This window comes from Perissodus microlepis, chromosome 20 (assembly GCF_051167445.1).
Source record: "Perissodus microlepis isolate ML-2025 ecotype Zambia chromosome 20, ASM5116744v1, whole genome shotgun sequence".
Taxonomy (NCBI): domain Eukaryota; kingdom Metazoa; phylum Chordata; class Actinopteri; order Cichliformes; family Cichlidae; genus Perissodus; species Perissodus microlepis.
In genome coordinates, this window is record NC_140480.1 from 20,838,654 (window position 1) to 20,850,603 (window position 11,950).

At 39.7% G+C, this 11,950-nt stretch overlaps 1 protein-coding gene across 6 annotated transcripts; it reads left to right on the forward strand.

The window, feature by feature from the left end:
* The first annotated feature begins 1,641 nt into the window (after positions 1-1,641).
* Positions 1,642-11,504, forward strand: ggt7 (gamma-glutamyltransferase 7). 6 transcript variants are annotated; one of them, XM_084917559.1, is made up of 17 exons: positions 1,856-2,178; positions 2,493-2,719; positions 2,832-3,082; positions 3,199-3,425; positions 3,608-3,759; positions 3,849-3,966; positions 4,087-4,154; positions 4,655-4,728; positions 4,827-5,020; positions 7,413-7,500; positions 7,920-8,047; positions 8,154-8,242; positions 8,342-8,494; positions 8,616-8,730; positions 8,826-8,963; positions 9,069-9,168; positions 9,843-11,504. In XM_084917559.1, exons 3-17 carry the CDS (start codon positions 2,866-2,868, stop codon positions 10,013-10,015), a joined length of 2,034 nt encoding a protein of 677 aa, XP_084773685.1. In that variant the 5' UTR covers positions 1,856-2,178; positions 2,493-2,719; positions 2,832-2,865; the 3' UTR covers positions 10,016-11,504. The 6 variants fall into 6 exon arrangements, with proteins under 6 accessions (XP_084773684.1, XP_084773687.1, XP_084773689.1 ...); XM_084917558.1 differs by lacking the exon at positions 1,856-2,178 and adding an exon at positions 1,642-1,814 and having other exon boundaries at positions 2,493-3,082; XM_084917561.1 differs by lacking the exons at positions 1,856-2,178; positions 2,493-2,719 and adding an exon at positions 1,642-1,814 and having other exon boundaries at positions 2,789-3,082.
* Positions 11,505-11,950: the final 446 nt, after the last annotated feature.

The window sequence follows — 11,950 nt, forward strand, 5'->3', positions numbered from 1 at the left end:
CAAAAATGCAAAGCCCAGGGTTCACATAATGCAAATAAAACACGACATTATGCTTCGATATAGAGAACAGAAATTAAACTATGTGGTAATTTGTAATATATCATTCCTCCATTCACAGAGAATATACAGTGATTCTTGAATTTGCAAAGCATGCCCCGAGCATCTTAATCTGAACGTTAGAAGATGTACTGTATGAGATTAGATCATATATACAATACGTCAACACTTCACAGTTCAGATACATATCTCAGCAGGAAGCTGCATGAACCAGATCTTCAGACTAGAAACTACAAGGCTGAATGAGACAAGTGAACATAGATAAAATGTAACTCGAGAAAGGGGACTTAAGTTAGTGGAAAATTAGGTCAGGATGACTTCAAATGTATGTGTTTGCTGGGCACAGAGAATGTGCACTGATTGTACATGCATATGGATTCTCTGTTGTGAAGCCTGAAGCTAGGGGTGTGATGGTATAGTGAGTGCTTTGCATTTGACACTGTTTTTTTCTTTTTTAAAAAATCGGGTTTCAAGGCAACACTTTATCAGCAATGGTAGTCCCAGAGTAGCAGCTGCACAAAATCCCATTTCATTTGTGCTCATGGGATTCATTTATCACCAGGAAATGATGCAAAAACACACAGACTTACACCACAGACTAAGAGGAATAAACTGAAGTAGCGACCTGACCTCCATAATCTCCTGGCGTGCAGCTTACATGCTTGGTGAATGTAATTTATTTGGTTTTGTTTGTTTTCCTCTGCACCTTGTTTCTGAAATCTGTCAGATTTTTCAAGGTAAGTTCGTTACCCCTTTGCCTCTACCACTATTGGATTTGGTATATACCTACTGATCTACCACAGTAAAACTTTGGTTCTTCAATCAGTCAACCAAAACTTTATTTCAAACATATAAGTAACAAATGTTCATACATATAAAATAATAACTGAAAGCATCATATTCACATGAAAAAGAAAATGTTGACCATTTCCAGTTCAAAAGAAGCAGGAGGAAGCAAATGCTTTTAAATTCATACCCCTGTCTAGCTCATCTTCTATGCTGGTTTCAGTTAATAACAGTACCACTTTTAAATATGCCCATTTAACACACTGATTCATGCTATGTTGATACACAGATCTTTACACATTGATCTATAACTATTTAACTACACTTATGCAAAAGTATTGCTTTTTAAAATATATCATTATATGCAAATATCAATTTTTGTAATGCACAGTACAAACGTATAAACATATAACACATACCTCATCCATAAACTGCGTTATAAATGTTGTTGGTTTTTTTACACAATTTCAACACTGATTCATATCCTTAGTGTCCTTGTTTTAACATATGTATTAAATATGGATTATTTTAGCCCTTAATTGGACTACCTTTCTTTTAATCAGGCTTATTGTTGTTGTTTAATATGAAGCATAAGATTGCCCCCCTGCATCACAGTCAATCTAACCCCAGACGCTTTGCTTTGAAAGAAAGAAATAGAGGAATTTCCCATTAAGAGATGACATAAGCAGGCCACTATTGCAACTCTATCACTGAAGTAATTTCATGTCTCTTGCCTCCTATTTCACAGGTGGAGGGACAAGAATAGAATAAGGCTTTATGGGAGGGACCGAAGTTTTGTAAGTAGAACAGGTTTTTGTGCACCTGCTGTGACCTGTTTGTCCAGCTCACAAACACAGGGTGGAGGTGGACGGTGTGCTATGGTCGACCCTTGTGAAAACAGAACTTAGAAGAACTCAGAAGAATTAATGGTCTTCAGCTGTGAGGCTGTTCGAGGCCCCAACGCTATCTAAGTAAGTTTGATATTGGTAGGGGGACTGTCGAGGATAGGCGTGGTTTAATGATGTTTATTTACAGTGTAATATATTTAAATTATTCCGAGCTTCCCTCGGTTATTAGTTCGCACTCACAGGATTATTTAAAACACCCTTATCCCGAACAAGTCCAGCCGGTTATCCTGAGCTGTGGGGCTTTGGTGTGGGCTGTAACACGAAGCTAGCTTCCCAGAGCTGTGCGGTGGTGATTCAGTTTTGGCGACGGAGCTGCGTTCACCTCAGCTCACCTGCTGCTTTTAAAAATCCAAAATAACCCAGTCGGGAACGACTTTTTATTTTAGTATCACTGATATTATTTGACTGGAGGTACCTTACAACGACGGTAAGTGACGTTAGCCGAGCTCCGAGCGCTTTGTAGCTGAATTTAAAAAAGGAGATGTGCTAGCTAGTGGCATCGCGGTGGTGGAGGCGCCGCGGAGGGAGGAAGGTCCGTGTTTAACCGGCAATAACGCTGTTATTCTGCAATAGTAATAGTTTATGTGTCTGTGTGTGTTATAGGCAAGCATGAAAATATTTAGATTAAGCCATATTTCGCGAGGGTTTAGATACATAATAAGCATGGTTATGAACATGTGCGTCTTTAAGGAAATTCATCCTCAAAAACTAGTTATTCTGCGTGGTTTCTCGTCTTTGCAGGTTGTAGAAAATGCACCATCACTGGAGCTACACATCCGCGTCTTGGCCTATTAATAACATTCCCTTAAGGAGGACAAATGAGACTGCTGTGATCTTTTTGTAAGGGTGCCAATGTCACACTAGAGATTTACAGATCACGGTAGGAAAACTGTGATTTATTGGGACATTAAAGATAAAGCAGATGAGGTCATTCTCCAGCGCCACAGCAACACTAGCGGTCCATAAAGGTATATTTTAGTGATTTATTTGTGTTTTAGTGTGGATAATAGTAGCATGTGTGTGGCTTACTATCCCAGACAAGGAACAAGTGGGACAGTGAATATGGATATCCTGCATTAGGTCCTCAAAGATAAAGATACAGTACGTAGAAGTCATGCACAACGCTGCTCCGGAAATCGTGGCCGGATACCCGAGTGGAAGCCTGGTGGATAAAGATGCCAATCCAGAGACAACCTTGGGGAGCGCTTACTCTCCAGTGGACTACATGAGCATCACCAGCTTCCCCAGGTTGCCAGAAGATGACGTGTCTGGGGAAAATACCCTGAAATCCCGCAAGGATGATGACAACGTCCTGAGTGAGCAAGATACAGGTCAGACAGAAGTTATCAAAGAAAATCGTTTATCTCACACACAGTCGTGGTTACAAGGGAGCTTTTTTTGTGATTTGCTGACTAATAGCGTTTGGTATGGTGGTGCTGTGTCTCAGACCCAGATCTGTTTCTGAAGTCGGCTCGCCTCCAGCGCCTCCCCTCCTCGGCTTCAGACCTAGCTAGCCATGATGCTGTGTCGCTGCAGGAGACCAACAGAGACCCTTTTACAGAAGAATGTGCCTGCCAGCGAGATGGCTTGACAGTCATCATCACGGCCTGTCTCACCTTTGCTACAGGAGTCACTGTGGCTCTCATCATGCAGATCTACTTTGGAGACCCACAGGTAGGGTTGCATGTCATTTTTCTGTAGTCGTGTTGCAATGCTGTTGCTTCACTCAAATAAGTATGGGTTATTATAGGATTATGGGTGACTCCACATGCTTCTTAGCCTCCTTACATGCAAGCCTCTGTCATTCTGAATGTTTTTTAACTGCCTCTCTCCCTTTCTGCTTTGTCTACTGCAAGGTCTTTAACCAAGGAGCAGTGGTGACAGATGTGGCTCAGTGTACATCTCTAGGCTTTGACGTTCTTGAAAAGCAGGGCTCCAGTGTTGACGCCGCCATCACCGCTGCTCTCTGTTTGGGAATTGTGCACCCTCACACGTCTGGTATTGGAGGGTGAGTTATAGGAACAGATCAATCTCTGCTAAGCAGAACCACCATTAAGTATGAATTTGAAGACCACTTTTTGCTCTTTTGATGATCAGTGGAGGCGTTATGTTGGTGCACGACATCCGTAAGAATGAGACAAGGGTCATTGACTTCAGAGAGACAGCACCATCGGCAATCGACGAGAAGATGCTGCTGACAGACCTTCAAGATAATGTAAGGAATTACTCTGGAGGACTCCTTATTATACCTATATGGGGTTGCTCAGAGAGCTGAAGTCAGCCTTGTCACACTTTTGATTATTTATGCACTGTTTACTTTGCATTGGCATTTCAGAATGGCTTGCTGGTAGGAGTTCCTGGCATGTTCAGTGGGCTGCATCAGGCACACCAGCTCTATGGCAGGTAAACAGCATATCATGCAGTCCTTTCTTCTTATGCCATAAATAGTTGCGGCTTTCTGGATTATCTGCATTCCTTTCTTCTTGGTTATTGTTTAATTTACTTTGTTTGTGACGCTCCTCAATGAAACAAATCATTTTCTTTCATTGTTCTTTTAAGGCAAGAATAGCAAAAGCTGATATTTTGAGCTGTTGACAATGACTGTGCTTCTCTCATTATTCAGAACTTAAGCAGTGACTCATTGTGAATGTACACCAGCTGTGTTTAAAGAAAAGCCAGTAGCTTATTTTTGTCAGATTGTTAAGCCGCAGTTACTCTAATGCTGTGTAATTATCCTGATCCAGAGGCCTCAGCTGTTAAGAGCTAACCTGTTTGATCCGTTTAGGGAGAAAATGTGGCTTCTCAATTTGGCAAAATATACTCTTTGAAAATGAGGAGTGTCTGTATGAAACATATCATATTTGTAAAAGAAGGCAGACTTGTATGACCTTTGATTTCAACAGGATCCCCTGGAAAGATGTCGTTGCCATGGCAGCAGATGTGGCCAGAAATGGATTTAACGTTACTCATGACTTTGGTAAGTATAGGGTAATATATAGAACAAATTGCTTGGTGTGAAATCAGTGGGTTTTTTTTTTTTTAATCTCATCTGCCTCCCTTTTGTTCTCTCCACAGCTGAAGCTTTGGCAAAAGTTAAGAGCCAAAACATGTCGGCTGCATTTCGGGATTTATTCCTACCCAAAGACCAGGTTCCCCTCACCGGACAGTTCACCAGACGCCTCGATTTAGCAGCTGTTCTCGATGCTGTCGCTGTTAAAGGGATATCAGAGTTCTATAGTGGAAATGTGGCTCAGAAAATGGCATCTGCAGTAAGGATAAACATTTTTTTCACCAAGCTACAGATGTGATTATATAAGTGGTCATGAATCCTGCATAGTCTCAGTGGCGAGTCGTTTTCCCTCTCCTATGCTAAGTCACTGTTATACTTGCCCTCTTGTTCCCTGTACGACTCGGGGAAATAAGGCTTCAGAGAAATTCAACTTCACTGTGACTCTCGACCACCTATCTTCAGATTAAAATAAACACATTTTATAAACTAGAAGTATTGCTTCTTTTTGGAAGTACTTTCATGTCTACAAAATTAAAACATATAAGAAAAAGCTTACATAAATACAAAAATATTTAGTGCAGTATTCAATATTCATAGCAGTTCATGAGATAGCCATGACCTCTAATCTACTTCTTCCTGTTCCTGGGCAATAATTTCTATTATTTTTAGGCCCCTGAACATAATTTTTCATTAGTCTTGTCTCATATGTCCTGAAACGTGTCCATCACTGTTGGGTGTAACAGTTTTCAGTAAAGGTCTAGGTTACGATACTAAATTCAGTAATAACATTACAGTTATTTGTACAGTTAGTCCAGTAATTACTTACAGGTATCGCTGCGCTAATAACTGTAAGTAATTACAAAAAATATATGCCTTTTTCTTCCTGTACACTTGCGCTGCAATCAGCTGATTTCAGTTTGTCAGAAGGGAAATGATGGAGCGGTCTCCACTCTTTGAGGAGTGGAGATGTTGAGACGACTTTTATCTTTACTGCACATTTTTTTCTGAGAAGAGCAAAATGCAAACCACAGCATTTGCTCTTTGCAAGCATCTGGTAGGTAGTAATAGGTGTGTCCTCATTAATAATAACTAGAAAGCAATGCAACAAGTAGTGTAACAAATTACTTTCTCCGGTGAGTAACTGTGTGAGTAAAATACTGCATTACATTTCAGTAAAATAATGAACATTGTGTAAAAGAGTACTTTTTTGTGTGTAAATCTACACAAAATCAACATGAACTGGATTAGGCATTTTAAAGAACTTGTTTAGAGCTGGGAATTAAAAACTAGTGGATTAGGTTTAACAAAAATAAGATGCAACAGTTGCTACTTCTTTTACAGCGCAGATTTCTTGGTTGCCAAGGTGACCCATCCCCACTTTGTCTGGACAATATAAGTGATGTCATGATTCAGGTCAACGAAGATGGATGATGACAGAAATTGCTTTTTTGTGATTGTTTCACATTTTGCTCTGAGACTGGGCTAAAAATTACAGATCTCACAACAGAAAATCATTGCATGCAATTATTGTGACAGTGACTGGTGTAGATTTAATGATATTCCAAGCAGCACTAGCTTAATAAAATAATTCATTGCAATGAAATTTGAATATGAGTTCTCTAATTAAGCATAAGTTGTTGGGGGTTTTTTTTTGTTTGTTTTTTTAACATGTGGGGTAGCAGGCATCACAGCAGGTTATACCAGACCTGATATTTTCAGTCTTCAAATGTTTGTTTGTTTTTTTTACTTTTTTCTGTAAACAAAATCATAAATTACACAATCTTAAATTAATCCTGAGATTCTAAATAATAGGGCTGTGCGATATGACCAAATATAAGATATTTCTCATCCCAATAACAATATATATATATATATAAAAAAAATAGTGCTTTTTCTGTAAATTTGATGTGAAGTGTTTTCAGCTGGGCGTCATGTACCTGGAGTCGAGTGTTGACCGATGCATGAAGTGATATATTTTTAGACATAAGTTGTAACAGCCACCATTTTCTTTGTGAGTATTTATTACATGGCGTGCTGCAGAGGAAAGCCTGTTCTAACGTTTGAGTCTAGGGTTTATTTTGAGCACCTGATGCGTCTTTTTTGTTTCTCATCCGTAAACTCTCTCCATTCTCTTTCATGTGATTCTTGCATAGGTGGTTGACGAGGTTTGTCGTGTTTGAGTCCGTGTTGGGACCGGTTTGTGGCATAATTTGCATAGTTTTCTGGTCCGTGTCAGACTTTTCATAACCAAACCATGTCCATGCTACAGAGGTAGCCTCTTGTTTAGGAATAACATCCTCGATTTGTTTTGACTGATCTTTCTGTTTGGAGCTACCTGGTTCTGCCTCATCTTCACGGGCTATGCTGGTATTCTCTGTGCTGAAAAAATAAACGCATAACGCATAATGCATAATAAATAAACAGTGTATTTTGCGACAACATGAAACAACGATAGCGTATAATTTCAAAAGATAGATGTTTTCATTTCGTCATCCAATATATTTCTTCATATCGCACAGCCCTACTAAATAAGCATAAGAGTAAGGTAAATGAAATGTTCCTGACTCTTAAAATGTCCAGTTAGTAACAGTAACACACAGGATAAAGAATACTCGCCTCTAAATTTCAGTTTATCCTTCATTTTTTAATAGGTGAAAGCGAGAGGCGGAGTGCTCACAGAGGATGACATTCGAAACTACAGCTCAATCATACAGAAGCCAGCAGAAATCACCTATCAGGGTAAATACCAGTTCAGCTATTTTCAAGAACACAGCACTGATCTGAAGCAGTTCTGTGAACACAGCTTGTCCTTCCAGTATTTATTTAGTAACAGCCAGTTACATTTGAAGTTGACAAGGTTAAAGGGTTAAAGCTGGGTTGGGCAACATGTTTTTGGTATCATCAGACAGAAATCCGTAACAGCCTTTCAGCATATTGTTATTTAACCGATCTGTAAATGAACTGCACCGCCTCCGGGCTTCAGGCTCTGTTTTGCAGCTAGATAAAATCCAGCCCCTGACCAGACTTTGGCCTGTTTTTTGATCAGATCAGGTGTATAGAGTGAAGAAGTCCATGGCAGAAATGAGAGTTGGTGCCCTTGGCGAACACATTTCCAATGTATATCTATTCTGTCTAATGATCTGTTGGTGTTTCTGAAGGACACCACGTGATGGCAGCCCCAGCCCCACATGCAGGCGTTGCTTTGATCACTGCACTCAACATCCTTGAAGGGTACAACATCACCAGCCAGATGCCGAGGACCACTACCTACCACTGGATTGCAGAGGTAATGCAAAACAGTTTAGCACAACTTACAAAGCCTATTAAATGTGTGTAAAGTAAATTAATTGACAGGATTAAAAAAATATGTTAATTATGCGTTAATCTTCCAGGCTGTGAAAATATCTCTAGGCCTGGCTAGTAAGCTGGGAGATCCCATGTATGACTCCACCGTTCCAGAGATTGTTGATAAGATGCTGAGGTAGATATCAGCTCCCACTGCCTTTTAGATTTTATAAATACAGCCTAATTAAGTAAGATATTTTATTTGAACCCTGCCCTTTCTTTTGCAACCTTCAAGTAAATCCCAGGCTTCCCAACTTCGCGAGATGATCAGTGACTCTCAGGCATTCCCTGTCCAGCATTACACAACAACCTTTACCTTGGAGGATGGTGCAGCAGCGGCCCAGGTCATGGTCATGGGCCCAGACGACCTCATTGTGTCTGTAATGAGGTATGCAACCCTTTAAAAGGATTGTAGGGGATTTAAACAATCCCAAAGATGTTTAAGAGTTGATTAAAATTCATGAATAATACAAGTTAAGACTTTTTTTCCTCACTTCTGCTTGTTTTAGCTCGCTAAACAAGCCCTTTGGCAGTGGGATTGTGACTCCTTCAGGAATCCTTTTGAATAGCCAGATTCTGGACTTCTCATGGACTAATAAAACACAGAGCTCATCACCCAACCCAGTAACTGCGACTTTTTTGTTTCAGTGTTAACGGATTTGTTCTTAACACATTTGCAGCATTTCTTATGGATTTTGTTTTCTTTTGGTTGGCTGTAGCATAACAACCTCCACCCTGGGAAAAGACCCATGTCCTTCTTGATGCCCACAGCAGTGAGGCCAGCCGTGGGGTTATGTGGCACATATGTAGCTGTTGGATCATCCAATGGAGAGAAGGCTCTCAGCGGCATAACACAGGTTGCTTAATTACTGGAGGAATTTGTAACATTCATAGTTATTCTTATAAATGTGGAAATACACGTTGACAGAAGTTTACTTTGATGTTATTCTGATCCTTTGTAGGTGCTGATGAATGTTTTGTCTTCACGTAAAAACATGAGTGACAGTTTAGCATATGGAAGACTCCACCCACAGCTGCAGCCCAACACCCTCCTAGTGGACTGTGAGTTTTTCTTACTGATAACCTCTTTTATCAGGTTTGATCCAAGCATAACAGTGTTGGCTCACCATTACTGCTATGACATGCAGTATACACCATGCAGAGTCCTGTAGTACCCTTGCACCTCTATGGCGTTATTTTTGTTCCACTCTTCTGAGCGCACGTAAAAAAAAGTTTGCAGGTGCAAGTGTTGCATTTTGAGGAGAAATTTATTTTGAGTGAAGAAAAGCTGAATTTGAGTGAACAAAATTCATTGCTGCGTGCAAAAAATGTATTTCTGTGTTTGCTATTATCCACACACACACAATAGCAGCCCCTCTCGCTCAGTTTTTGCATTTGCGCTTGCTCACATTGTGTTGAATCACGAATTATCATCTTGGTTGAATTAATAGTCCATCTCTCACCTACCAGAGCTTATTGACTGGTATATGAGCAGCAGAGTGATGATCATTGGCTCAATCAGAGCCTCTGCTAACTTCTCACTTGTCTTAATCTTGCCCTTGAATCCATTCATAAGTCAAAAGCCAAAAAACACGTGCTTGGTTACAAACATGATATACTAGGTCCTTGTAGAATTAGAGTTTAACCTAACTGTGATCCCACAGCTACTGTTTTTATTAGCTCAACATTATGTTAGTACCGTCTTCTGTCTCACACTTTCTCTTTCTCTCTTGCAGCCAAGTTTTTAGAAGAGGATGTGCAGGGGCTGGAAGCTAAAGGTCACAAAGTTCAGAAAAGAGATATTTTGTCATTGGTGGAGGGCACACGGAGAACTAATGACCTCATCATTGGAGTGAAGGACCCCCGTAGTGCAGATGCCTCTGCCCTTACTATGTCCAATATGCCTTAGTGCATCCGTCCAATCTTACAAACATATAATGCCAAGATAGTAAGACTTACTCTGTATGATGCCTAAAGAGGGAGTAAGGAGGCTGCTGATCAGATAAAAGTAGATAAGCAAAAGATTCTGAAAGGGATCCTCTGATACTAATTTGTTTTGCTCACAAGAATACTAAACTGGTCACCATCTTGCATATCAATCACTCTGCCACATCCTCACATAACGTCCAGTCACGGTGTACATAGTGTTGAAAATGTGTGTTCAGTACCTTTACCCTTAGTGGCATCAGTCTGCAGCCTGCATTATGCAGAGCAGGGTAAAGAAATGTTAGGTGTGCTCATTAATTATTATCCAACACACTCGAGGTCGGTGATGAAAACAGTAATTTTTAAAGGTTAGAAATTATTGGGAGTAGCAGCTAGTTGAGACCTGAGTGAGCGGTTTTATATAAATTAATGAAAGAAATGATGCCACACCATTTAAACGACACATGCATGGTGCAAAGTGCATATGAGCCATCGGATTGCTTTTCATCTTTTGCACTACATTTCACCATTAAACCAGATTGCGCGTGAGATCAAGTGGAGTGGTGAAAGTGATTAAGCCGTGTATTGTCACGCATGAACAAGACTGTCCTGAACTGAAACACAGAGGCTAAAGCTTTTACTTTCCTGCTCGTTATATGGTGTGTAACTGTGATTTGATGTTGTTTGGTACAGCTGCTGCAGCTTTAACTGTTGCAAACAATCAGTGGCTCTCTGGACCATTTTTAAGACTAGCATTATATGTTGTACACAAATGTGATGAGACCGTCCTATCTCAATCGATTTCCTTCATCAAGTGGATTTGATTCAGTTTAAAGGGTTTTAAATATCAGTAGAGTGAACATATTTAAATACATAATTTAAGAAATTTGAGTTGTTGCATGATTTTGTTCTCACTTTGAACCTGTAAAGGCTTTTTTTGTTCTAGAGCTGGGTGCACTTGTTCGTAAATTTGGATTGATCAAATTCTTTAGAGATGGAATGAATGTAATGACTATTTTTATATGAACATTTGTTGTGCTGTACACATTATTTTTACTGTTGGAGCATTACATTCACTCGGCACATATTTAGGAAGGGATGTTCTGTTTACTTTTTGCCTACTTTTGTTGTTATATTAGCTAGAATATTTGAGGAGCCAGCAACTTTTGTAAAGCATTGCACTTGTACACAAAATGGGTTTGATCTTTGCGTCCAGAACGGCCAGTGCTGACTAATCAAACTGGGGTTTTCACCTTGTTTTCTCCCTCACCAGTGCAATATGACTGTTGATGCTTGTTTCCTGTACTGTAGAGTGCCATGCCTTAAGGCACACATTTGCACAGTCTGATGTTGCACCTGTCTGGTTTTTTGTTTGTTTGTTTTTTTATGTTTGCATTTTTTGCCGATTTTAACAAAAATCGGCACTGTTCAGACCCAACAAATAAAAAGCTTGCACACATCCTAAACAGTAATGATTGTTTATCTGTTTTTTGAGTCTTCATACACTGAGCAAAACATTTGAGCCACCACCTATTTCCACCAGATTTTCTTGTAATTTTTACAAATTGGTCTTGAGCAGTAGCTTTCCAGGCTTTTTGAAGACTTTTCAAAGTGTTTCTCTGGACGTTACCACTCATTTTCATTCCTATCTGTTTAACTGAGGAATCTGTTATGTTCAGTTAAACCATTTGACACTGACCTCTCAATCATTCAAACAACAAAAACCTTAGCAAAGGATTTTTAATTGTATCCTTACATGACTATGAAAAATGCAAAATATAGCAGTTTAATTGGCATAAAATTTTCTTTTTACATTTAACAAGGTGATTCCCAAAGTGCTATTAGCTGAAAATTTTGGTTATCTTGGTCCTGTGTGCAATGTGTCCCTAAAAAAATTTGAGTAAACTGGATGAGTGGA